At 39.5% G+C, this 27,776-nt stretch overlaps 1 protein-coding gene across 1 annotated transcript in view; it reads right to left on the reverse strand.

The window, feature by feature from the left end:
- L3mbtl4 (L3MBTL histone methyl-lysine binding protein 4) overlaps positions 1-27,776 on the reverse strand; it is a 373,346-nt gene that overhangs the window by 101,385 nt on the left and 244,185 nt on the right. The window contains exon 14 of the mRNA XM_034483726.2: positions 22,156-22,226. Within this exon, the coding sequence (XP_034339617.2) occupies positions 22,156-22,226 (71 nt within the window). The remainder of the gene's footprint in view (positions 1-22,155; positions 22,227-27,776) is intronic.

The following is a 27,776-nucleotide window of genomic DNA, read 5'->3' on the forward strand; positions in this document are numbered from 1 at the left end:
TCACCTGTGTCTACCTCCTTCTCTCTACAACCTGTCTTTGTACAACTGTCCTGGTAAAACTGCCATCTCTTTTTTTTTTTCTCTCTGGGATGCTCTCTCTTAAATAGCCTTTCTTTTCCCTCTCTTCTTGTGAGAGTTTGGTATATCCTATTCTGTCAAATCTCTGATTCACCACTTTTTCTGTGTCTTAATTAGGCATCACTTTCAAACATGGGTCCTTCCTTTTACAAACTAACTTTACTTTCATTGTTTGGGTTTAAAGGTGTGTACTAAAGGTATGTCTGTGTTCCAACCAGAGGAATTAGAGGTATGTTGAGAGAATCTCTTATAGCATCACCTGTCAATAGAAAGCCAATGGCCAATGAGCTGAAACAGGAAATAGGAGGTGGAGCACTGACAAAAAGAGAGAGGATTCTGGGAAATAGTGGGAGTATAAAAGAGAGATTCAAGATATCCACAGAAGAAGGACTAAGAAGACTGATGTAAACCAGCAAATAGCTGAACGTAAGATAGATAAAAGAGAGATTTGAGGGAGATGCTGAGGAGACTTGAGAAAGAAGCAGACTGGGACTAAAGGAAAGGCAACTAACCAATTGGTAGACGTTGAAAAATTTGAATGAGTTAAAAGCTATTAAGGGAATGAGCCAACAGTATGAACTAGGCATTTATTAATAAATAATTAGTTTCAGAGTCATCATTCCAGGAGCTGGAGGTGGGAAAAGCAAAATGGATTCTTTTATTTTAACAAGGAGTGTGCTATGGCTAAGCCATACCACAACTATAAACATTTCTTTTTCAGTAAACAACACATTCTTGGGGTTCATAGTGTGATCAAATACCCTGCAAGAGAAGAAGATTTTCTTGAATGATCATACAGGATAATTAAAACTCAAGGTAACAAAAGGGCCCAGTACATTCTACATAGAAATACCATCAGATATCCCACTGAGCCCTAAGAATCCAACCCTAGAGAGACTCAGGAAAGAGTGGAACCTGAGAGGCTCTAATCAAAGACAGACGAAGCCTATGCCTGAGAAGAACTCGGAACCCCCCAATCTCAATTACTCTAATTCGAGCTGCTTTCTACAGTAGAAAAAGGTTTGATTATATGCTTTTAGCTTTAAAACCAAAGTATGTCAGATAACCAGCCTGTCTAATGAGCGACTTACTATGTTTTATTGCAGCTCCAATTGTTAATATTATAACAGACACCTGAAGACAGTAGCAGAATCTGCAGGAGAGTGTTACCGAGAACTGATGTGGCCATGCAATTGTCAGATCTCGTCTGTGTCAACTGACAGCACTGTAGCCATTTACAGTAGACATTGAAACAGTTAGAGAGGCTCAGACTGAGAACACACATTGTGTGCTATCAGCTTCCTTTTACTTGGTAACTGCAACGCCCCCCTGCAGTTTCTATGGGGGCCAAGCTGCTGCCCTTTGAAGCAACTCTGAGCCACCTCAAACAACCTCCCATCTCTTGTTCCCTCACTCCCATCCAGCTTTACCTATCTCTGCCTCCAGTCCCCACACCTCACGTGTAAGTGTGAGGGCATCACATGCTACTAATGCATTATTAAGATAACAAATGATCATCCTCGGCTTTACAAAATTAAGCCTTTCATTTTTTATGGCAGTTAACGTACATAAGAGTATGGAGTTTATCTCAGTTTCTTCTCTTATTACTATATTATATTCATGTGGCACGTTGCTCAACACTGATGAACCAGTATGGAGAGACCATTATTAATACTAAAGTCTTAGTTTATGTTAAGACTGCATATCTTTGGGTTTCACATTTCTCTGGATTTTTAAAAAATGAATAGTGTGTGTATCCACTAGCATGGTTGCTGTGTTCAAACACATGTTTGTTTTCTATGTGTCTGTACCTTCCTCAGTCCCATCCACCTGAACCCATAACAACCAGCAGTCTTCCTGATATTTCTATAGCTATGTCTTTTACACAGAGTTGAAGACTTGGCATGATGCAGGGGTAGCCTTGTTAAACTAGCTTCTTGTACTTGGCAGTAGGCAATTAATTTTCCTCCAAAAGGGAGCCCATTTCTTTTTACTGTTGAATAATATTCTGTCATATGGATCCCAGCATAAATTATTTATCCATTCATCTATTTAAGAACATGTTGGCTGCTTGAAGCTTTTAACTAGACGTAAAGAAGGCTGATGCTATAAATATTGGGGGTTGAGTTTCCACATGGGTGTGTTTTAAGTTCATTTGGTAAGCACATGAAGTTGTAGCTCCTGGGATGTGTGATAATAATGTGTTTAGCTCTATATGAAACCATCAAAGCATCTGCCAATGCAGGCATGCCATGTTGCGTTCTTACACAGTGAATGAGTGCTCTTCTGGCTCCACATCTGACCGCTATGTCAGGTTTTTAATTTGGGTCCCTTAATACTTTTAGGTCATGTATCATCTCATTGCTCTAAGGTGCTGTTTCCTATATGCTGCATGATTAGAGCTTTGCATTTGTTTATTGTCACTTGGGTTTGCTAAGGGGGCCTCATAGTCACCCCCTTAGACCTGGTCTAACTTCTGGTTTAATCTCAATAGGTTTCTGAACACTTTGATACAAGTCCTTTATCAGATGCTTGCAATTATTTTCTCCTAGTTTCTGATTTGTCTTTTGAACTTCTGTGTCACTGTCTCTGATTCCCCCCCCCCACCTACACACACACACATTTAAATGCTTCCATGCTTCCATTTTAATACAAGATTGTCTAGCTGGACAGTGTGTTGGGGCCTGTATGTCAGTCAGAGCCATCAGGGTCATTTGCAATTCCTCCTTTGTTATTCTATAGAAATTTTATAGTCTCATATTTTTATTTTACATTTCAGTCTATGTTCTATTTCAATTTTGCTTCATTTAAATATTATATCTATTTTTTTAATTTTGACTATTTTCTCCTCTGATTTCATGTGGGCATTTTATATGACTCCATTTGACCCTTCACCTAGCACAGCAATGGCACTAAGTGTTTTAACTAGTTTTACTGGAGGTCTCAGTATGCACCTACAGCACCAAGAGCTATCCAGAGATGGGAGACTCTTCAAGCTCCTTGCATTTCCATTTTAAAATCTTTATGTCATTACACATTCTCCACACACCATTTTCCTTCCCTCTGAAGATGTTTCGTATCTCTTGAAAGGAGACAGATGAACTTCCTCAGTCTTGTTTGCTTGCACTGGCCTCTTGGATGTACACTTTTCTACCCCAGTGGATAATTTCCCAGGACTGTGACTCACAAGATAATTTTGACATTTGATTCCATTTCTTTTCTGATCTCCTGGTTTCCAAAGAGAAGTTTAATGCTCATCATAACTTATTATAAGGTGATCTCCCCCCCTCCTTTTGCGGGGTCAGTGTAATTAACCACAAGGCAAATTAAAGCGAATCTGATGGTTCATTTCACCCTGGTCAAAATAGCTTTCACCAATAAAACAAATTTAAAGAATGCTGGTGAGGATACCAAGGAAAAGGGGAATCCTTATTTGATCTCAGTGGGCCTGTAACCTGGTACAGTTACTGTGGAAATCAATGTGGAAGTTTCTCAGAAAGCTAAATGTAGAACTTCCATGTGGCCCAACTATACAACTTCCTGGATATGTATCCAAAGGACGTTTTATCTTACTATAAAGACTCTTGTTCATCCATTTCTGTTGCTGCCCCATCCACAATAGCAAAGAATTGCAATCATCCTAGGTGTCCATCAACTGGTGAATGGATACTGAGAACATGTTACATAAATATAATAGGGTTTTCCTCAGTGCTAAAGAAAAATAAAACTAGTCAATTTTCAGGTAAATGGATAAAACTGAGAAATATACTGATCTGGGTAACCTGGGCCCAGAAAGACAAATACTACATATCCTCTCTTATATGTGTATCCCCTCTTCAAGTGTTTAATTTTGTATGTGTGCTTAATTTTGAGTATCTGTAGATCCCAGAAGAAAGAAAGGAACCATGAAAGGGGGAACTCTTTAAGAGAACAATAGAACGTAGCTGGCAGGAAGTAGGTGCTGGGGAATATGGAGAGGGGTGCAAATGTGTATGGGGATGAGAGATCTGAGAGAGTATGAAGGGTTGGGGGAGGGAGAGCCAAAGGACGAGTTAAGGAGATGCCATATAGAAGCCAATTAAGATATAATTTTTTCACTTGTGTGTAGTTTGGAGATGAGATAAGTCTAGCTATTGGAATTTTGGTATTTATTATACATTGTAATTCTTCAAGTTTCCTGGGATGTCTGTTTTGGAAATTTCCATTAATTCTGGAATATTCTTAGCTATCATTTCAAATATTGGTTTGTTTTTTTTTGTTTCTTTTCACTTTTTTTTTATGTTTCTGGTATTCTGATCCCATGCTTTAAAACATCTCACAGTTCCATAACAGCTTCTTTCTATTTAATTTCTTTGATTTTTCATTTGTGGAAGTCCTCTGAAGTTTCTGAAAATCCACTCTCTATTCATTCTGTTTAGTCTGCTGACAAAGCCATATTTCACTTCTCTGTCAGTACTGTGATTCTTAGCTTTACCCATTAATTCTTTTCTTCAAAAAGTAGTTTCCATTTTTTTAGCTTACATTATGACTCTATATGAGCTCACTCAAAAGAGGCCTTGGCACAGCTTGGTTATATAACTAATGTGAAAATCTCTACCATGTATTTGGGACTGGTTCTGATAATTGCTTTGTGAATTTATTCTATGCTTTCTTCTTGTCTCCTAGATAACTGGAGATTTTTTCAAAGGCCAAGCACAGTGTCCTGGATAATAAGAGCTTGTCACAGGTCTTTGATGTGAGATTTTATGTTTATATAGGTAAATGCTTGGTTGTTTTTAATGTTTGGCTTATTGGTAATTTCAAAAACTTCTTTATACTCTCAGATTCTTATATGTTCCTGTATTGTTGGCGTTTTCCTCGAATTCATTCTTAAATAGTTTACATTTCAATTGTTGGCTGTAATATGCTGTCATCATACAGTAAGCTTATGTTGATGGGCTCAAATTTTTGTTGGGTAGAAATATTAATTTGTAATTAATACTAGACTTTGTGAGTTGAGCTGTGTCCCTGGGCTTCAGAGGGGTTCCTTTGCATTTCTGTAGCTCCACTAGGTGAGGTAACAAGTAGGAAGGATTCTGGAATTGACTGACTGCCCTTCTTAAAGGACACAAGTTGCAGAAAACGTCCCTTCACTGGCTCAAGTGTGAATGTTTGGCTCCTAGTTTGTGCCATCACTGGAGGATGTGGAGCTTTCATGAAAGTCTCGAGGGAAGGTGCTCGCAGGTTACATCTGGCCCTGATTCTATCCTCTTTTTCTCTACTTCTGGATCTGTCCAGATGTGAAAACATTCTGCTCTGTAGTCCTGCTGAAATACACAGAGTCCTATGAACTCTACAGCTAGAGGAAAATCCCCTGAGCCGGTGAGCACAGTTTTCTCTGTCAGATACTTTGTCACCTGCTGAGAAAAGTGAGTGATGCAACACACACACACACACACACACACACACACACACAAGCATGTACTCATGCTCACACTGCTGGAGAAGTACTTGAGGGAAGTACTGTACTTCTCTGATGGATCTAAGAATTGCTGTTTTTCAGTTTGTACGTCTGTTTTCTTGTGAGGATCAAAAGATAACTTACACATTTCTTAAATGTCAAACATAAAGTAAACAACCCACTTCTTAGTACAAAGTATCAGCAAGAAGGCTGTACAGAGTCATTTTTTTTGTCCTCAGCCTCTGTAAGACAAAGTCTTGAGGTCTCCCAGCCTTGACAAATCTCTTAGGAGTCAGTGAACATGTGGCTGATACGGATGTAGGTCACTCTGCTCTACAGCAGTATTGTCCCTTACCTTTGTATGTCATTTTCATCGTGATCTATCCAAATGCAAGACAGACACACTGATGACTGTCTTAAACACGATACGGATGCCATGCTGAGTGTGAAATGCACTGCAGAGGATCCTGGAACCCGGGAAAGGCTGGGGATAGTGTTAGGGACGTAGAGGTGGCTGCCAATCTAAATCAACACAGATATGTACGGCAAATACAACAAAATTCCAAACATGGGCCTCAGAAAAAGGCAGATACGAGCCTAATTTGGTACTGGATGCTCCCATTCACCAGCATATCCAGGATTATCTATTTTTCTTAAGTATTTTTGTAAAAATAGCTTTAAAAGCAACAGACATCCACATGCTACTTTCACACATATTTCATGGGGGTTGATTCTCTTGCCTCGCTCCATCTTGCTAATCTCCTAGGCCCTCCATTTCCACTGTACTCAAATATAATAGAACAAGTTCAATCTTGTTCTATTCTCTTGTGCAGCCCCTCACTTAGATGTTTCTGTCAGTCTCATGGGCCTCCTTCTGGCCTTCACTCACATTTACTTCCACTGGATACACAGATTTAACAGTTAGAGGCTCGAATGTGCATATGAGAGAGAACATTTGTCTTTCTGTGTCCGAGTTACCACCCTTAATATGTATTTCCCAGTGTGTGGGTGTTTGTGTGCATGCATGATTTCTCCCCCCAGTGGATTCTTGTTTGAGTGTGGCTACACATGTGCATGGTATACCTATGGAGGTCAGATGAGGACCTTGAGGGTTGGTCCTCATCTGTACAGGGCATGAGGCCCACATGCTTAAAGAAATTACCAGAGAAACCAGAATTGTTAAAGGTGCTATTATGTGGAGCCAGCCCTCTCCCCAGAAACCCCCAGGATCCCCCCGATTCCTGAGCATTGTTTCGAAGTCAATAGAACCATCCTACGAAAAAGGTCTCCTGTACTTTGCAAAAGAGTTTATCATCATGCTTGTGACAAACACTTCCTCTCTAGACCCTCATCCAGAGCACTGTTTCTCAGCTAAGAGAACCCATTCTTGTGGAAGAAATCACGTGTGTTCTGTGAAAGACTTGTATTTTACAGGGGGGGCTTTGATGTAGCCACACTGTGCACTTAGTTATGATGTTTGCCAGGAGAAAACTCCCCACCCCCACCCCCAAGAATTTACTGTGTTTACACATGTAAAACACAAATTCCTCAGAGTCTAGTCTGGCTAAGTTGTGTTGAACCAAGCTTCACCCTTGCCTCTCTGCAGATCCTCTCACTGCTGGCTGTGAGCTTACTGGGACTCCAGACTCAACCTTTTCCTTGTCTGAGACACTATATCCTATCAACACTGCACTAGGCATGCTAGCTGAGCCATACCCATCTGAGGACTCCTCTCTCTTTCCACCCCTCCTCTCTGTAAGCATTCTAGGACTGCGGGTACTATTGCACCTTGCTTTATTTGGGTTCTGGGGCTCTGAACTCTAGTCCTCATGGTCACGTGTCAACTGAGTGATCCTCTCCTTTCTGAGAAGCCCCCACACTCATTTCCACAGTAGGTACACTAGTCTACTTGTTGTTTATTTTCTTGATAATAATCATTCTGACTAGCGTGATATACAATCTCAAGGTAGTTTTAATTTCCATTGCATGAATGGATGAAGATGTTGGATATTTTCTAAAACATTAATTGGCCATTTATTTTTTTTCTAAATCTCTATCTAGGTAAATGGCCAATTTGTTAATTGGCAGTTTTTTAAACCTGTTTTATTGTTTTGTAGTTCTCTAAATAATCTAGATGTTAGCATCCATTCTAAAGTACAGTTAGGAAGGGTTCTTGCCATTCTTCAGGCTGCCTGCTCACTCTTGGACAGCCTGTTTTGCTACGAAGCCCCAGTTTAACTCCATTTGTCAATCAAGATGGGGTTAGTACCTGTGCTTCTAGAATTCTACCTTGAAATTCTCTGCCCACACCCAAGTCCTGAAGTGTTTTTCTTTCAACGGGTTTAGTGACTTTTGGTATTAGAGTAAGTTCTTTAACCAAGTTAGAATTGATTTTTGTGCAGGGTGAGAAACATGAATCTAATTTCCTCTGGGGGTGCACATCCAGCATAGCGAAGACCAGTGCTCTGGGGGTGCACACCTGGCATAGCCTAGAATATTGCCCTGCGGGTGCACATCCGGATCATTTGTTGAAAAAGACATTCTCTAGTGAATGTGTTGATTTACTCATTTACCAAAAATTATGGGTCCATAGCTTTATAAGTTTATCTTGTGTCTCTGGTCCCATTGGTCCAGATGGTTGGTTTTGTGCCTTATTTCTTTGTTCATTATGGCTCTGTATAGTCTGAGCTCAAGTAATATGATGCTTTAAGGTGTGTTCACTCTACTTAGAATTGCTCTGGAGGTTGGAGATGTGGCTTGGTGGTTAAAATAACAGTTGGTGATTGACTGATCTTCCAGAGGACCCAAGTTTGATGCCTAGCGCACAAAAGGAAGCTAGCAACTGCTTGCAACTGCAGTTCCAGGGAATCTGACTTCTGCCCTCTCTGTGTACCAGGTGCACATGTGGTTCGCAGACATACATGTAGGCAAACCACACCACTCGTAGAGTAAAATGAAATAAACCTCAAAACAAATCTTTTAAAAAAAGATTTTCCTTGGCTATTGATGGTCTTTTATGATTCAATGTGAATTTAAGACTCCAATTTTTTAATTTTATTTTTTAGTTCCGTAAATAATGTCATTTGAAACTTGAGGGTGAACAATGCATACATATTCCGATTCCAGTAGAATAGCCATTTTTAGATTACTAATTCTATTCTTCTAATCCAGGAGCATGGAGGGTCCTTCTTAAAGGATTCTTTATATAGAACTCTTTATGTCCTTTGTGAGGTTTATGTATAGATTTTATTTTAAGGCTGTTGCGAATGGATTATTTTTCTGATTTCTTTTTCAGCAAATTGGTTGTTGTTGGGATTCACTAAAGCTATGGGTTTTTATATGTTGGTTCTGTAACCTGTTATATTACTGGGAGCCAAAATCAGATCCAGAAGGGCTTTGAGTGGACTCCATGCTCACATTTAACCTCTTCCCTTCTAATATTTATCCATTTTGTGGCTTCCTCTTGTTTTCAGAGACTTTAGTTTTACATTGAATAATAGAAGAGGGAGTGGGACCCTGGTCTCATGCCAGACTTGGTTTCAGCTTTTCATTATCTAGTATAATAGTGGCTATAATTTTGTTACACACTGCTTTTATTATGTTTAGGTGCATGTCTTCTAATCATAGTTTCTTCCAGATTTTTATCATTAAGTCATATTGAACTTTGTCGGTGTCTTTTCTGCATCAGAACTGTGGCATTTTTGTCTTTAGGTCTTCATTCTGTAAAACACCTATGAAATTTGGACAGGAAAAAAAAGTTATATTTATTGATTTGCATATATTGAACTAATGTTTGGATCTCTGGAATAAAAACACACCTTGGTCATGATGTTTGATCTTAGTTATCTCTAATTGGTTTGCAAGTATTTTGGTGAAAAATTTACATTTATAATCATGATAGAGCTTTGCAGTATTTGATTTTTTGTGTGTGTGTGTGTGTGTGTGTGTGTGTGTGTGTGTGTGTGTATGTGTCTAGTTCCTAGAAATGAGCTCCTAGAAATGTAAGGGCTCCTAGAATGAGTTTGGTCCTTTTCTTTTTATCTTGTGGAAAGCTTTGAGAAGTGCTAAAGCCCTTGCTTGAAAGCTGGGTAGAACTCAGTCATAAACATACCTGGTCCTGGACTTCTCTTTGTGAAGGGACCTTTAATTGCTGCTTCAATTGCTTTCATTTTGTGAGCCTATTTAGGTTGCTTATATCTTTTATCTTTAATTTTATTATGTTGTACACATTTAGAAAAGTAAATATTTTTCTATAATTTCATATAAGTGTGCAAAAGCATTCCCTGGTCTATTGGATTTCATTGAAGTCTTGCAGATCATGTTCTGTCTCTAATTTGATTAAATTGAATCTGTTTTCTCTTTCATTTAGTTAGTTTGGCTACATGTTAGGCAACTTTGTCAATCTTTTTAAAGATCAAGCTCTCTGTCTGGATGACTCTATGTATTATTTTTTTAGCTCTGACATTTATATATTTATATATTTATTTTGGTACTGTTTGCATTTCGCTTTAACATCTTGCTTTCTTAGAGCTTTAAGCTGCATCATTAGGTTGTTTATTACAGTTTTTTATGTTTTGATGTCTGAACTTATATAACTGTAAGCTTTCCTATTTGAACTGTCTTATCTGTATCTCAGATATTGTTAGATTCTGCTTTCTTTTTCATTTTACTATGTGTATTCACATTTTTCTTTAAATTTTTCAATGACTTTACTGTTCGTTATAAAGTGTACTGTTCAGTTTAAAAGTCTTTAAAGCACTTTTTCAGAGATTATTAATACTATTGACATGTAGTATTAATATACTGATAAGATATAGGGAACTATTTTGATTTAAAAATATTTATTACTGCTTGTTTTATGTCTTATAATGTGCACAGTTTTATCTAAAGCTCTGTGTGGTGTTGTGAAGAATGCATATTCCCTATCTATTGGGTAGAATGTTTTATAGAAGACTGTTAACTCTAATCAATTTATGGTGTAATCTATCCCTCAGATTCCTTTGTTGATATTTTTATTTGAAATACCTTCGTAGATTTTAGAGTGGCATATTCAATTCTTCCTTATTATTATGTCTGGACATGGTTTTTTATACCTTTTTACCATCCATTTGATTTATGATATTAGGGCTATAAAGATTTATCACATGTTGTGGTCCTCTTAATCTCCTTCACGAATCTACTGGATGTGAGAGCTGCCATGCCAGCATCTTTAACGCTGCATCCAAGAAACACAGAAAACTAGGAAAGTCATTCACAAATTGGGAATCAATGTTGGGAATTAACTTCCTTTCAATTGATTTTTTAGTGGTGGTTAAAGATCCTAAGGCATGAGCTTTTGTTGTTGTTTGTTTGTTTTAGTATACTAAAATACTAGAAGCACTAATTGCAAGCTATCAACACACACACACACACACACATACACACACACACACATGGTATTATCCAAGTTGATGAAATAAGATGTAGTGTTTTTAAAAAGATGTTCACATAAATTACAAAACAACTTGAATCTGTTATACTCTCTTAATTCTTACATAAAATTCAACATCACAAATAGTACATGTTTAAATATAAAACATATGAGGCCACATATTTTCTAAATAAGCTATGGAAGCCAATGTTACAGTAAAGATCAGGCTCCTTGAGCAGGGCTTCATTTGCCCAAGAATTAAGGACAATTGACACCTGGGACCTCTGTGCTCAGTTTTATCAAAAGCTCTGTGAGCTGTTATGAAGAATGCATATTCCCTATATGTTGGGGACATAGGGAATGCTTCTGCACAGCTAAAGAGACAACAGAGTGCAGAAGACACCCACAGAATGGGAGAGAATCGTTGCCAGCTACACATCCAATAGGATTAATATTCAATATGCAAAGAACTCAAAAATACAGAGTCTAGGAAACAAATAACCCAACTGAAAATGGGTACTCACACGCTTAGCAAGTAGGGAAATACAAATTAAAGGGACATTGAGATCTCACATATGCAGAGTCAGAATGGCTCAGACCAACCAGATAACCAACTCCTGGGAGGCCGAGGGGAAAGGGAACCTGGTTCACTGTCACTGATAATGTAATTAGTTCAGCCACTCTGGAAATCAGTAAGCAGGGTACTCATAAAATAAAACATAAACCTACCCTACGATCCCTTCTTGATATATTATGCCTAAAGATTTACCATCCTATTCTACAGATCCTTGCTCAGCCATGTTCATAGCTGCCATATTTACAATGGCTGGGGAATTGGAAGTAACCTGAACCCTTCAATACATGAATAGATAATGAAGAGATGCTACATCAACACAATGGAATAGTGTTCAGCTGAAAAGAACAATGGAGTTAGGAAGTTTTCAGGGAAATGGATGGACCTTGATGAGATTATATTGTATTGTGTGAGATGGCACAGACCCAGAGTCACAAGTGTTGAATGTTCTCTCTCAACTGCAGTTCTGAGCTCCAAATCCTCGGGAGCAAATACAGAGCATGGCGTAACCATAGAAACCAAGAAAATATAAAGGGAACCTAAACAAGAGTGGGGTGGGCTTGAGAGTGGAGTAGCAGGATATGGGTGATATGAAGTAAGAAATGGAAAAAAAAAAACAGATGGGGTTCCAACTGGGGAGGCAGGACAAAAGTGAAGACAGAGGAAGGATGAGTGACAAATCGCACCAAGGAGCCTCAGGGAGGTGTTTTTATTACTATTTCATATTCACTGAAAGTTATAGTGACATATGTAAGTGTGTGTGTGTGAGAGAGAGAGAGAGAGAGAGAGAGAGAGAGAGAGAGTTATACCAATTGGGATGACAATATTCAAAAGAAAAACTAAGAAAAACCCTCGTATCAAGCATGAGATGCCTCCTTTTGAATGGTTGGTCAATGTAGACCAAGTCAACAATATAGACTAAGGGTGTAGGCTTTGGTTGCCTTTCAGGAACTGAGAGAGGGCCCCTAGTGCTGAAAACACTGCATACTTCATCAGAGGACTCTAGTAATTCAAGCTGTCTTTGACCTGATGTGAGCCTCTCTCTTCTGGCCTAGTGGCTCTGGTAGTAAAATATATTATCCAAGCTACAAGGAGTGGGAAGCAGTTAAACTGTCTTACCCAGCTGCAACACCTATGAATGACAATGTCCAGCATTGTTAATATCTCTTATGGTGCAATAAGTGGCATTCATGTGCTGGTGGCTAATTGGACTTTAGGCTCACTCAAAAATGGACAACTAACTGATACTGGAAACCAAGCCACCTTCCAGGGCTACTGAGATCATGGGCCTTAGAAAAGAATCTACTACCAACCACTTTGCTAGACCAGCATGATTCTTACTACATTCTCACCCTTATCCTTTTACTCATGGATAAGTGTAGCTAACACCCTTCATCAAAGAGGCCTCTCTTTACAGGAAATGGAGAACATCAAAAGAAACTACAACCAGACACAAGGCAGAGATCAGAGTATCATGGGAGTCCCATATAACTTAATACATCTCCATTACAACTCTTGCAGCTATGATTCAGGGAAAATCATGGTAAAGTGGGGAGAGAGTTTGGAAGAACAAGAATATCAGAAGTCTGCTGTGAAACAGTCTATCCTAGAAATGGCTGCATAAACAAGACTGGAACCATGGGCATCTCAGTGGGCATTGTAACATGGAAGCAGGAAATTCTTTAGGCCCCACACCTAAACAAAGAACTCTAGGCAACTAGTGACCATAGGAAGAAGGAGAAACAGCTTTACATTCTTTATCCAATGCAGAGAAATTATCCTTGAAGCCACATACACATAACCAATGAAGATGGACATAGCAGGTTGTATATATATATATATATATATATATATATATATATATATATGCATATATAGATATCCACATACATATGTAACAACAATAATAAAAAAAGAAGATATTGGCTTGATAGGGAGACAGGGTGGATTGTAGGGACAGTAACTAGGAGGGATGGAGGGAGGAAATGAAGTGGGGGAAGTAACATAATTTTTTAAAATTAAAATGTATATTTAAAAATCAAAGACAAAGAAAGGGAGAAAAGAAAGAAGGAAGGAAAAAAGGAAGGGAGGGAGGGAGGGAGGGAGGGAGGGAGGGAGGGAGGGAGGGAGGGAGGGAGGGAGGGACAAAACTAAGCTAAAAATACACATTAAAAAAAAAAAAACCCAGAAACCTTCATGTCTGTTTCCCCTTTTCAGGGCTGTGATTTTTGTCTGGTTTGAACCTGCGTAGGCCCTGTGGATTATCTTAGTCTACGTGTACCAGCCCTGTTGTGTCTAAAAGACACTATTTCCTTGGAGTCATTCAGCACCCTAGGATCTTACAATCTTTCTGATTCCTCTTCCTTATAGATTACTAGCCCTAAGGGGAGGGATTTAATGAAGACTTCATACTAAGAATGTTTTTGTAATTTGTACCTTCTGGGAAAGGGAAACCAGTTTTCCCCCAGGAAGTGCCACTGTGTATATCCAACCACACTCTAAGCTAGGCCCCATGCTCAAGTATAGCTGTACAAAACAATACAGAGTCCATGTTTGGGGGAGGGGGAGCTTGTTAAGTCTTGTTTTGTTTGCTTTGATATTTTGAGAGGAGAGAGAGAGAGAGAGAGAGAGAGAGAGAGAGAGAGAGAGAGAAGAAAATGAAGTCGGGTAAGTAGGGAGTTAGGGAGAATCTGGGAGGAACTGGAGATGGGGAAATATGAGATATAAAACCATGCCAGGAAGTTTGGCAAGGTAGAGCAGGTTGAGACCCGGAGACTTGGTGGGCACACCTGAGGCTTAGGTGACTCTTAGCTCCCTGCCAGACTCCTGACTTGGAACACGTGCCATGCTTCTCACATAAAAGAGACATGACCGGTGGTCACGTAGGCTCAAGACAGAGTTCTCCATGCTCATGAGATACCTAGAGGCCTGGAGGGCTTAGCCAATAAGTGTCCCTTCCCAGACTTTTTTCTGTGTAAAAGGTATTTAATCTCAAGCCCACACTGAGATGTGGGGTATGGTTTTACGTATCCATTTCCTGCCATGACAATAAACTGTTTGGAACCACAGACTGTCTCTTTTCACCAAGATCCACCATGGGGATTCATGCAGAAGACCTTCAGCTACTGAACTGCAGCTGAGTCTCCTGCAAAAGGTCTCTCTGTGCTCCCGGCCACAACCACTACCAAACCTACATTACCACTCCCAGCAGTGCCTGGATGTCCAAGAGCCTGAGAACCCAATGGCTCAGGCCTCATTTTAGGCCTGGGGACCTGAACCAGCTCCAGCTTTCCCACATCTCAGACTGTGCTTTCCCACCCTAGAGCAGTGTCTTGGCACTACGCCACAGCACTTTCCCTGGTGGCAGTGTGGGATAAATTCAGTCTAACTCAGAGAAGATACTGGCCTACAACCCTACAGGGAATAATATATAATGAACATACACTGAAAAAAAAAGTACATAAAATAAAAAGAAAGAAGTGGGGAAACCATTTTTAGACAGGAAAAGAATATGGCAGAAACAGATCTTAAAATAGCGAGGGTATCTACTAAAGGGACATTGGAAAAGAGGAAGTGAGAATCTGGGATCATGGCACATCAGTTACAGCACAAGCAGCAAGCAGGAGATGGGGTCTGGATCCCCATTACCCACACAATGCAGGCATGTGTGCGCTCACCCTAAATTCCTGCACTTAAAAGTGTGACAGAAAGAGAGGCCCTGGAGCAAGCTGGCTAGCTAGACTATCCCTGATCAGTGAACTCTGGGTTCAGTTGAGAGACTGGTTCAGAAACTGGTTAAAGACTCCTGATCTTGACCTTGGACCTCCACATGCATTGTGGTTTGAATATGCTTGGCTCCTGGGAAGTGGTATAATTAAAGAGATCTGGCCTTGTTGGAGGAAGTTTGTTACTGTGGAGCGGGCTTTGAGGTCCTACACTCAAGCTCTACCCAGTACAGAAGAGAGATCCTTCTCCTGGCTGCCTTTGGATAAGATGCAGAAATCTTGGCTCTTTCTCCAGCACCAAGTTAGCCTTCGGGCTGCCATACTTCTTTCCATGATAATAATGGACTAAACTTTTGAAACTGTAAGCCAGTCTCAATTAAATGTTGTCCATTTGTAAGAGTTGCCTTGGTCATGGTATCTCTTTACAGCAATGGTAACCTTAACTAAGATAACATGTCTGCATGTGCAATTGCAAATATATGTGTGCCACCACATATATGACTAAGCGTATGTTCTTACATACAGTGCATACATACACACGAAGAATAAAAGAAAAATACATGAGTAGATGTCTCAGTCGGTAAAGTGCTTGCCACCAAAGCATGGGGACTTGCATTTGATCCTTACAACTCATGTAAACATTGGCTGTCCCACCTCCCTGTTGCCCTGTCTCTTACCACTTCTACCCTTTCTTCCACAGAGTTCACTGAACATTACAAAGAACATTATACAAGAACAATATAGTGTTCTATTATGGGTTGAGCTCTCAACAGTTCAGTGCCAGCACCTTGGTTAAACATGAATGTGCTGTTCACTGCTAAGAGAAGTGTCCATGACCAAGGGTAAGGGCATCACCAGTCTACAGGCGTAAACACACAACTTAGAAGTCAGCCTGAGAATATGCCCATTTAGTAGAGACAGAAGCAATAGGTTGACCCCTAGGTCCCCTGACCTCCGCAAGCCATGGATTTTGACCAAGCTCACAGAACCAGTTATGAGCTCCCTCTAGGGGGGTAAGCCTCAGATCCAATCAGAACACAGTTGGCTACCTCCATAATAGTATGCCACTACTACACCAGTGGTCACATCGTGCCTGACATATTGGTATTGTGGCATGTAAAGACCATGAGTGGGTAAGACCAGTGATGATTTTTTTTTAGCTGCCTAAAGAGGGACTTCATTATAGAAAAGCATATTAAAACTCCAGGTGAGTTATTCCACCTTTTCATTCCTTCTTTTATAAAATTAAAATACAGATATCAAGAAAAGCTGATAGCATACAAAAATTTTAAACCACAAATCTATTGAAAAAATTAACTAGCAATTAATTCAGCAATGTGTACACTACTATAAAAAATCTCTATGCGCAGATAGCTTTTCTGGATGGTTATAAATCATGCATCATGCACTTTTCATAAACCCTTGATAAGAATGGAAACACGAATGACTATTTCCCATCACACTCGTGAAGTTATCAGATTTAAAATATCAAAACACCATGACAGCACAAGAGAGAAAATTACAATCAGTCTCTTCCTTGAATATATTTGAAAACGTCTTTGATAAAATGTCGTCAGTTCTCATCATTTGACATAGCAATGTGGAGTTGCAGAATCTATGGTGTATTGTAAAACCTGCAAGCTGGACTTAGTAATCAGTGAAAAAAAGCAATGATTTTTTTTCTAGGTCTTTACAAATTTTATGTAAAACATCAACAAATTGTCTTACTGCCAGGTGTGGGGTAAACAATATTACTGTGATTTACAACCTTAAAAACCATTAAGTGTCCCGTTTCTTGGGCAGCATTACCTAGTGAGGAGCATCTTCATCCCACTGGTCACGGCTATTCCTTTTGTATTAACAATTTGTAACAAAGGTCAGTATTTCTGGAATTCCCTATCTTCTCCCTATAGATTTATTTAAAGTTGACGGCAGTTTCAAGAGCTACCACTTGCTCTGTTTATTTCACATTCATTGGCCAGGTATCTTTTTAAAGAAGCAAAAGCTGTGAGATGACGCACGGGCATAGCTCTGAGGGAGGAATAGGCAGTACAATTACATGCTTTGCTAGCGGCATGTTGCCCCAGAAGTCATTGTCTGGCCACAGCTGATGGTGAGATCTGGTACCCACGTGGCGATTTGTGAACTTGCATTCTGTGTACTCTCTTGACGTTAAGTCCCCTTGGTAACAAAAATCTGAAGTGTGCTGTTTGGAGTCTGGTCTTTCTTAACTTAATCCTAACAACAGAAATTCACATACATTGGAGGAAATATGTGGAGGAAGTCCCGCCTAATTATTTGTTCTATTGATCAATTGGGTACTAGTTTATTTAGGGTGGTTACTTTAAACTCATTGAATGGTACCAGTATAATTAGCACATCTTTCCATACTTACAAATAATGTTATATTTCCATAAGGATTGTTCTAATAAAAGTTTATACATTAAAGAATCAAGGAGAACAATCATAATCATTCTAATAGAACCAGGGCAGTAGTTGATAAAATTGAATACCTGCTTACAAAAAATCAATAACACTAAGTAACCTAGAAATGGAGCAGTTTTCTGACTCTGCTAAAGGTCTCAATAATCTGTACTATACCTTATGGTTAATAATCATTTTATATTTATTATTAACTTATAACAATGTTATCTTTCTGAGATTAACTGGAGGATGGTGAGGGGAGAGGAGAAGGAAAGACTGGGAGGAAAGGAGGGAGGGGGAGCTGCCCTTGAGATGTAAAGTAAATTAATTCATTAATCAATTAATTAAAAAATAATGGGACAAAGATGCCTACTAATCATTACATCTATTCAGCACTGTAGTGGAGGTGCTAGCTCAAGGAAACTGCCTCATACCACTCACAATTATCAGAGAAATTCTAATTAAGCTGAAGACTATACCGTGTTTATAAATGGGAAGATGCCAATTCAGCTGAAATTAGATGACAGGATTACCTCAGTTCTAATTAAACTTCACTGTGCATTGTGTGGTATATGGGGATGTATGTGTGCATGCTAATATATGGTGTGTGTGTGTATATGTATTTAAGCTAAATTTTCCTTCCTTCCTTCCTTCCTTCCTTCCTTCCTTCCTTTCTCTTCCTCTCTCTTTTCTTCCTTCCTGTCAACCCCCCCCTCTCTGTCTCTCTCTTTCTTTTAGATAGGGTCTCCATATTTAGCCCAGGCTAACTTCATCCTCGCTGGTGCAGGTATCCATGGTGTGCTACCAAGCCCAGTGTAGACAGGACAATTGAATAGAAAAAAAACAAAACTGGATGAATACTGTTTAGATGGTAGACCTGGTTATATGAAGTTGTGTTAATTAAGAAAGCATGGTATTGCCAAAATACTGCAATAAGCCAATTAACCAGAGCAGAGTTCAGAAACAAATCAACACAACAATGGTCACTAAATTTGCAACAAATGACACCTCAGTAAAGCAGAGGACTGACACCTTAGTGAGCATTATTTAATCACCTGCAATTCCTGGAAAAGATGGAAGATTATTATGTTATATTGTAAAGGAAATCAGCTCACGTTGCATTCCAGAGCTAGGTCATGATATGAACAAGTTAAGGCTTTTAAAATGAAAATAAGTTTATGAACGTGGAGCATGCCAACCATTCTGAGGCATGGAAGGCATTAAGGAAACCAGAAATGATGAATGACGTTGAAAATGAAATCTGTATTTGTTACAAGGTCCCATTAAGTGTTCAGGAAAGAAAATGCCAAACTGGAGAAGAGAAGTGCAATGAATCTGTCCAACAGTGGGACTCGTACACTTTTGGACAAAGCTATACATCAGTATAAGGACACTCTAGAAGAGAAAAGAGAAGGCCCTTCACAAAACGCAATAGTCATTAAACAAGAAACTTGGTTCAGTTCTATTAGACCTTGGGTAAATGCGAAATTCAAATATTGTTAAATCCCAATGTCAGCCTAAACCCTTGTGTTTTCATATCAAAAGACAACTTATAGATGATTTATCGTCAAATTTATGTTTCAATTTTGGGGCATACAAAACTACTAGATTAGCAAAATGAGAGCTACTTACATCCTGGTTACACATGACCTAGATATGAATTTCTTAGCTAAAGTTTCCAAAATTCCAAAAGGATCCCAAGCATGATACAATGTGGTGACCCTGACAGGTCTGAGGTACCAACGACCCATGCTTTAGCTCTCTCTTTGTTTCTGAGATATAAGGACATACATGCCCAAGTAAGTTGATGTGAGTGTCACACATTGTAAGAACTCTGCTCAACCTCTACTAAAGGAGCACCATTCATCATGTATAGTTCATTCACTAGGCAATGGTATAAGCTCAAAAAGTACCAGACACCCAACGCCATCCTGGAGAAGAGACATACTGTGACCATCACCTCCATGCCCATGCATGGTTCTACTTAAGGTGGCACAAAGAAGCTTGGCCTCCAGCCATGCTTTTGGTGTAGCTCTTGGTACAGACTGGTAAAAGAGACTCCCCCTTATTACCCATCAGTTTTACATGCAGATATCCTTGTAAAATGATGACCCTGTATCCTTCAGCAAATGCATGTTATTAGAAAGCCATTTATATTCTGTCACCGATTTCATTTTTATACATTATTATCGGAAAGATGCTCCAAATTATACCTATCTTTAAAAACTAGAGTGAACAACAAAACAGAAGCTTTGGAAAGAGCTATAATTAGGTGACAATCATATTTATTGCAAATAAAATGCTTTGTGAAGGTGGTCACTAGTGAAATTTGAAAACACATCTGTGATATGAAAATCAGAAGCTGTGTCTACACGCTGTACACCACTTATAAAAAAATCCAGAGTTTATAATTTCCCTTCACAGATTAAACGAGAACAAAGTTCATTTTCTTCAAATACAACCTTCCCAAAACCTACTAATGAATAAGAAGGCATCCATTCAAATCTACACCTCGAGGTAATATAACAGATGCAGAATTGCAAATGAAACTCATACTATAGGCTTAGCAACAAGAGGGTATTAAGTAATTTCTTAATCACATAGTAGTAACATTTAGTTTTACTATTTAGTCTCATACATGTTAGAAACACAGCAAATGAAGTTAAGTGTAATGAGGAAACCTGGCTTAATACAGGGAGTGCCATCCAAGCAATGTGGCAGGCTGGAACACAGGTACTGTATATGGCCAGTACATTTTCCTGTAGTAGAATAGGCCCCAGGACGTATTTCCCCAAGGTCCCCAGACAACTGTGTGCTTTGCCCAAGACAAAGATTCCCCACACATCCTATGATACTGATGTGCAAATGCATGTAGACCTCTCCCGAGGGGAAATGAACAGAATTGAGTTAGAAAGTTCAATGGGTTCAGGAAAGAAAAAAAAAATCTGGGTACAAACTTCTTACAAATGAGGCAGAGAAGAGGAGGAAACTGAGGAGAAGGAAGTGGAGAAGAGGAGGAAGAGGAAGAGGAAGAGGAAGAGGAGGAAGAAGAGGATGAAGAGGAGGAGGAAGAGGAGGAGGAGGAGAAGGAGGAGGAGGAGGAGGAGGAGAAGGAGGAGGAGGAGGAGAAGGAGGAGGAGGAGGAGGAGCACACTGAACAAGCTGCAAGAGACTCATCTTTCCCGTTATGCGAATGCCTCTTGCTAGAGATATTCTCTATTTCGGTCAGGATGCTCCTCATTACTACTTTTACTATGTGAAGCACAAAACTGTGTATCTGTTTTAACAGGAACATGTACATAATTACTCTCTGCAGAAAATTTCAAAAGTGTCAAAATATGAATTAAAACACCAACACTTTTTTTTTTTTAAGGTTTCTTATGTCGTTCCAAAACACGCTGCTTACAGAATGAAGGCTAGTTGCAATGGATGAGAACATTTGGAGCAGTTTCTAAAATATCCATTACTTATTTAGAGCAAGGCTTAGCTCTGGTCGTATTGTACAGAGATTCTTCTGAGAAATGTGTGGCTGCACCGTGAGAGCCAAGTACCTTAACTGCCCCCATTTCCTCAGCAAAAGACCCTTTCTCGTTGTGACTTGGATGGAAACTTATAGCTCTTCCAACCCCAGGCTGAACTCTGCCACATCCAAAGAGAGTAGTTTTGCTATTGGCCACTACAACCCTGTGCTCAGTGACTGTCTGGCCCTTTTTTATCCTAAGAGAGCTCAATCATGATACTGCGGCTGAGATACTACAGTACTCTCCAGTTGTGTTAATTTTCTTGCTAATTCTGCAGAAAAACCATCAACAGATCTCCTACCGTGTTTGGGGACTTAAGAATTTAAAGGCCACAGTGGCTGAAGACATACCATCCTGATTGTAAATGATCAATGTTTTCATCTGGCCAGATCTAAATTATCAGTGCAAGAACAGGGCAGCTGAAGGAAGACTTTAGCTGGCCGCCACAGAGCCTGACCTCTCATTCTGTCACCATTGAAAAGTCACAGGAAGGAAACACCTGACTGAAAACAGGATGCCATTTTCCTTTTCTCGACCCTAACAAACATCTCATCTCAGAAGTTAAGCTTTCTACCCAGTAACGTTCCGCCTGACCTACCAATAAAGCACATTTATCGGCTGTCCGGTTTGTCAACCAGAGTGACTTTCCTGGCTGCATTAAGTGGCCACTGTAGAAGTAGAGAACACACTGTAAATGCTGATTTCCACAAGACTGGATCTTTCCTGACATGAACAGGACTGCAGAGATGATAGAGGCCTTTTAACCTTTAAAAATAAGAAAACTAAGAAGGAGGGTTTGAAGTTAACAGAACTTGTTACTTGGGGTTGGGTGTCATGCCATGAGTCTAAGAGTCTCTTGAAGCCCAACAGACACATCGGACATTACCCACAACAAAAAAACAAAAGCTGGCTCTATGCCTTTACTACTGTTACTTTCTTTGTTTTTGTTTGTTTGTTTTTTTTGTTTTGTTTTTGTTTTTTACCTCTGAAGAGATTATCCAAGTCAGTATCTTCTTTTCCTTTGATTTTCAAACACTTTGCCTGCTGTACAAGTCTGGCAAAGAACAGAAATAAAATCTGGATTCATTATCCTGTGAGGTAAGAATAAATCATGAAGCAGCACAAATTTAAATAGAAACCGCGGGGTAAATGACAGCGAATTAGCGTTTTTCTGCACAGTCTCATTAGAACCTTTCCTTGGCTTAACATTTAAATGAAGCATGAACCTTTGTTCAGGAACTCTGACTTTGAAAACTGAAACTTAAAAGTCTTTCCATCCACTCATCCCAGAGAATGATCTCTGCAGACTCTGAAGAGGAAGTATCTGAGACAGTGGGGGACATAGGTAAATAATAAGCATTATTCCAAAGTTTGGCACCTATTACTTCAATCAGAAGATCATAGCACTGTGACTGTGCTCAGACAAGTGTATAAGTAACTAAGTTGGCGCTGCTGAATGTCAGAGAATTCATTAACTTTTGCGACACTGCAGCGCACGGTGAGGGCTAATTTTGTGGGTCTTTCATCCTAGTTTCTTCATTAAAAATTACATAGTAAAAGGCAAAAGTTTTTAGAATGAGACTTCTCCATGGTTGCTAATTACCTACTCATTAATTTTAGGCAGAGGACTTGAGATAATTAATTTATCTGCATATACTTATGGTGCTAATAAACTTATAATCCTTTTTGCTTCGCACACGGGTTTTCTTACTTCACTTAACAGTCTTCATTTCATTTGCACTGATAGGCCTGTGACTTGGTCGTGACAGAACAGAGAAGAAACTGACTCAGCTACCAAAGTGGCCTAGCAGTCTGAACGGCTTATGGGTAAGTTGTGTAGTTTTATCTCTAGTCTTTGTGAACACGTTTGCCACAGAAGACGTACCTTCCACTCGTTAGTTAGGTATCTCTTAATCTAGATTTTTCTTAATAAAAACAACAAGCAAACAAGAAAGATTTTGAATTTAGGCCCCAACTTTGGACCTTCTGCTATGGTGCACAGTCGACTGGATGAGGAGATGCCTGTAGTGCAGGCAGGGAGGCAGGGAGAGGAAAATTGATGAAGAAACCCTTGTTTCATGCCTAGGACTCAGTTCCATGGTCTGTGACACAGAGTGACTGTTTGAGCACTCAACATCCAATCTGTGACATGAACATACCACGTGAGTACTAGGTTGGTCTGTGTACTCAGTAAACAACATTTTTAAAACACTGTAAAGGCCTCTGTGCATTTATGGACCAATAAGCATACAATCTGTAGACTATTTTAACAGTTCAATGCATTTAGTTTTCCTTTGGTTCCCTGTGTATCTCTGTGTTGTCATGATTCATTTACATTCTCCTAGAGAAGGCATGTGACCTATAGAGAGACAATTTAAGCTTAAGCAGCAAGTATCTGATAGTCAATATGAGATGCTGAGTGCCACAACCCCTGGGTCTCAGTGTCATAGCCTAGTCATTTTGTAAAGAGGATGAGGAAAAAGAAAAATTTCGGCTCTGCTCCCCTGTTTTTGGGCACCTTTGGGGATTTTTGCCCTTAATTTTATAAAGTTTACAGCACCGTGAATTGTATGAAACCCTCTTACAGCATCCCTTTGCAGTCTGTTGGTGAAATCTAAGATCTATCATACAGGATTTAAAAATAGAAGGTTGTTTGCCTTACATAATGTTGATGGGTTTTGGAAAACACTATTAAAATAAATCAAATGATATATCTGGTAGTATATTTTAAAATGTGAGCCATTGTAACTAATCAAGGGTGTATTTACTTAAGTCTCAATTTCAAATGCTTGTTCACTAGGGAGGTAGCCAAGCCAAACCCTGTGAATGACTCAGACACTGAGAAATCCATAAGGGCATAAGGCCTTCCAGGCCTCCCTTCACTGAGCCTGATTCTATTCTCATAACTACTCCACAAGGCAGAGGTAATATCCACTGTTTATAAATATGGAAACTGAGGCTCAGAAACACTGGACAACTGGCCCCATCTTAGGCAGCTAGGATGCAAAGTGAAGTCTTTGGATACCACAGGTAGGCTTTCTTCTCACCACAGATCACAGACAAGGTGCCTAGTGCTCCTTCACAGACACGAGAGTCCGTGGGAGGACCTGAATGAGCATCATCAACTACCGTGGCTACAACACTTGCACGATGCACAGTCGGGTCTGCAGAGATATGGGGAACAGAGCTACAGAGGGCTCACTTGAGGAATTCTACTTGGAACTTGATCTCTTTGATGATAAGAAAGACAGTGCTATGTTTGCTCTGTGGAAGGATCTACTGTGAAATGACAAAGCCTGTGGCCCACCACAGGTCAATGAATAGCTTCTGGCTTAGTGAAAAGGCTCTAAGGTCCTTCCATTACTGTTCACCAGTAGTTTTCACAGAAGCCTCACATACAGGCATATCTCTAGTTCTACAACTAATGTGCAGGATCTTTGGAGAGTGAGATTGCTATGGATGCAGCAAGTGTCAGATGCTCATTCACCTGGACCTCCCTACAGGAGGCAAGCTTTCTGCCACCCCAGCACTCTCTGTTCTCTGTGGCTTCTTATTCTGCTACAGATGCGTGACTTCCAGACAGGTCAGCATTAGTGGCCAGTATCTGAATGCTCATGAAGTTCTAACCCTTAGGCTACCTCAGAAGAAGAAGGAGGAATACATTTTTGTTGAAAAAGGCATGGGATTAGAATTTGTATGTCACTCGAGTGAGTGACGCTACACACTGGACAGTTTTAAGGCAGGAGCCGGAACTCAACAGTCTGCAAGTCAATTTCTGCTATGTTCAGGAAAGCAGGATTTAACCACACACAGCCATAGTTACTGGCACCTTTCCTTCCCGTGGCTACTTTATGACAGTGGCTTAGTTGAAAAGTAGTAGCCCAGACCAAACTCACAATATTTAGTATCAGGTTTTTGAGAGAAAAACCGTGTGCTGATCATGATTCTACAAGTAAAGAAAGCAGCCCATGAAGTTAGCATGTGTGCAATACATGTGACTGATAGTTATATTTAGGTAAAATCTCCAAGTCTAAGGAATATTCTTTTAGAATTTTTTGCCCTTAGATTGTATTCAGGCAAGACGGTTTCTTCCACCAAAAGGCAGCTGAGTTGTCAGGGCATAGGACCTGTGCACTCTTGGGAAAGATGATTGTAAGCAGGGTGAATAAGGTGCTGTGGGCTGGAAAGTTCTCTCTCTCTCTCTCTCTCTCTCTCTCTCTCTCTCTCTCTCTGTATGTATGTGTGTGTCTATGTGTATTTGTGTCTATGTATGTGTGTGTGCATGTGTTTCTGTGTGTCTATGTATGCCTGTGCATGCGCCTGTGTGTCTATGTATGCCTGTGCATGCGCCTGTGTGTCTATGTATGTCTGTGTATGTATGTATGTGTGTATGTATATATATGTGTATTTGTGTGCTATTTATGTTTATGTATGTCTGTGTATGTATGTATATGTATGTGTGTGCATGTATATGTGTGTATGTGTGTATATGTATGTATCTTTGTGTGTCTGTGTGTCTATGTATGTCTGTGTATATGTCTGTCTGTATGTGTCTGTGTATATGTACATGTGTTTGTATATCTATGTGTGTCTATGTATGTCTGTGTATGTGTCTGTGTGTTTGTGTGTATCTATACATATGTGTATGTATGTGTATGTTTGTGTATATGTCTGTGAATGTGTGTTTATGTATGTGTGTTTGTGTGTGTATGTATGTTTGTATATGTCTGTGTATGTGTCTGTGTGTCTGTGTCTGTGTGTATGTGTATGCATGTGTGTGTATGTGTGTATGTATATGTATGTATGTTTGTATATATGTGTGTTTGTATATGTGTGTGCATGTGTGTATATGTGTATGTATGTATATGTATGTATGTGTGCGTGTGTATGTCTCTGTGTATATGTGTGTATATGTGTATGTATGTGTGTATATAAGTGTGTGTATATGTGAATGTATGTGTGTATATGAGTGTGTGTGTATGTATGTGTGTGTATATGAGTGTGTGTATGAGTGTGTATATATGTGTGCATATGAGTGTGTGTATATATGTATGTGTGTGAGTATATGTGTGTGTATATGTGTGTGTGTGTATGTATGTATGTATGTATGTGTGTATGTATGACTACATCAGGTTTTTAGGAGATGTGCTCAAATGAAAATTCCTTATAGGAAATGCAGGGGATTTGTAGGCAGGGGCACAGCTCTGTGGAAGACCAAATGGGAAGACCTGTGGGTGGAGTGTGATGGGGTGAGAGGTGGGGTCAGGAACTCAGGACAAAAACTGAAGGATATAGTTGTTTCCCTTGTTCCCATGTATCTGTATGTTTGACAATGACTTATTCATTTACAAGATTACAGAATGAGCCAAGAGCCTGTGTGGTTAACTTAAAGGATCTTATGTTATGTTTGGTTTATAAACTAACAATAGTCAAATCCTTAGAAACGCGACAGTATGAAATACCTGTTAAAGAAAAGCAGATGTGAAAATATTCTCTGTGGTCTACTTATATGGGGGAAAATATGGTAAAGTACTTGTCAAGAAAGGAATGGGTTGGACGGACAAAAAACAGCCATGTACAGTTATGATGCACCTGTTAAAAATGATGTATTGGTCACATTTGTGTTGATTTACAAATGTATTTCTGATGCATCGTGTGTGTGTGTGTGTGTGTGTGTATGTGTGTATGTGTGTATGTGTGTGTGTGTGTGTGTGTGTGTGTGTGTTGTCCTTGACCTTGGACATTTTGCTTAGTCATTCTCCACTATTTTATTTTATTTTATTTTATTTTATTTTATTTTATTTTATTTTATTTTATTTTTGTGACAAGGTTTCTCACTGAACCTGGAGCTCACAGAATGCCTTGGTTGGCAAACCAGTGAGTTACAAGGATCCATGAACTCTACTCCCGCAGAGCTGGGGTTACAGGTGTTACCACTGCTCCCAATTTGTATGTGGGACTTGTGCATCTGTACCCAAGTCCTCCTCACACGTGTGCAACACACACTTTACTAGTTTAGCTACAATACCAGATCCTCATGACACATTCTTAAATATAAGACTTGTTGCAGGTTAAAGCCATTTAATATGAAGTTTGTAAAGAGGGAGGGAGGTTCCATCTTTACACTTCTATAAAGATGTAGACATTGACAATGTGTGGATGTTAGCACAAGTAACTTCAGTTTGCAGAGGTGAACAGAATAAGGATGAGAAGTGTTTAACTTTTAATGATTCTCTCTAGTCTGTACTGGTTAGGATGCTGGGTAGAAAAAGGCTGTACATTATTAATATTTTTAGGCTTTAATGTTTTATTTCTTTACTTTTTATTTTATGTGTATAGGTGTTTTGCCTGCATGCATGACCTGTATACCATGTGTGTGCCTGCTTCCCATAGAGAGCAGAAGCTATTGGATGCCCTGGAACTACAATCATAGATGGTTGTGAGCCATCATATGAGTTACAGGAGTATTGCACCTGCATCCTCTGGAGGAGCAGCCAGTGCTCTTAACTAGTGAGCCATCTCTCTGGCCCTATATGTTTTAATTTTACTCATCTGTGTTTTCTAATTTTCTCATAGTAAACAAGTAATATTGTTTCCCTAATGA

The sequence above is a fragment of the Arvicanthis niloticus genome, chromosome 21 (genome assembly GCF_011762505.2).
Source record: "Arvicanthis niloticus isolate mArvNil1 chromosome 21, mArvNil1.pat.X, whole genome shotgun sequence".
NCBI lineage: Eukaryota > Metazoa > Chordata > Mammalia > Rodentia > Muridae > Arvicanthis > Arvicanthis niloticus.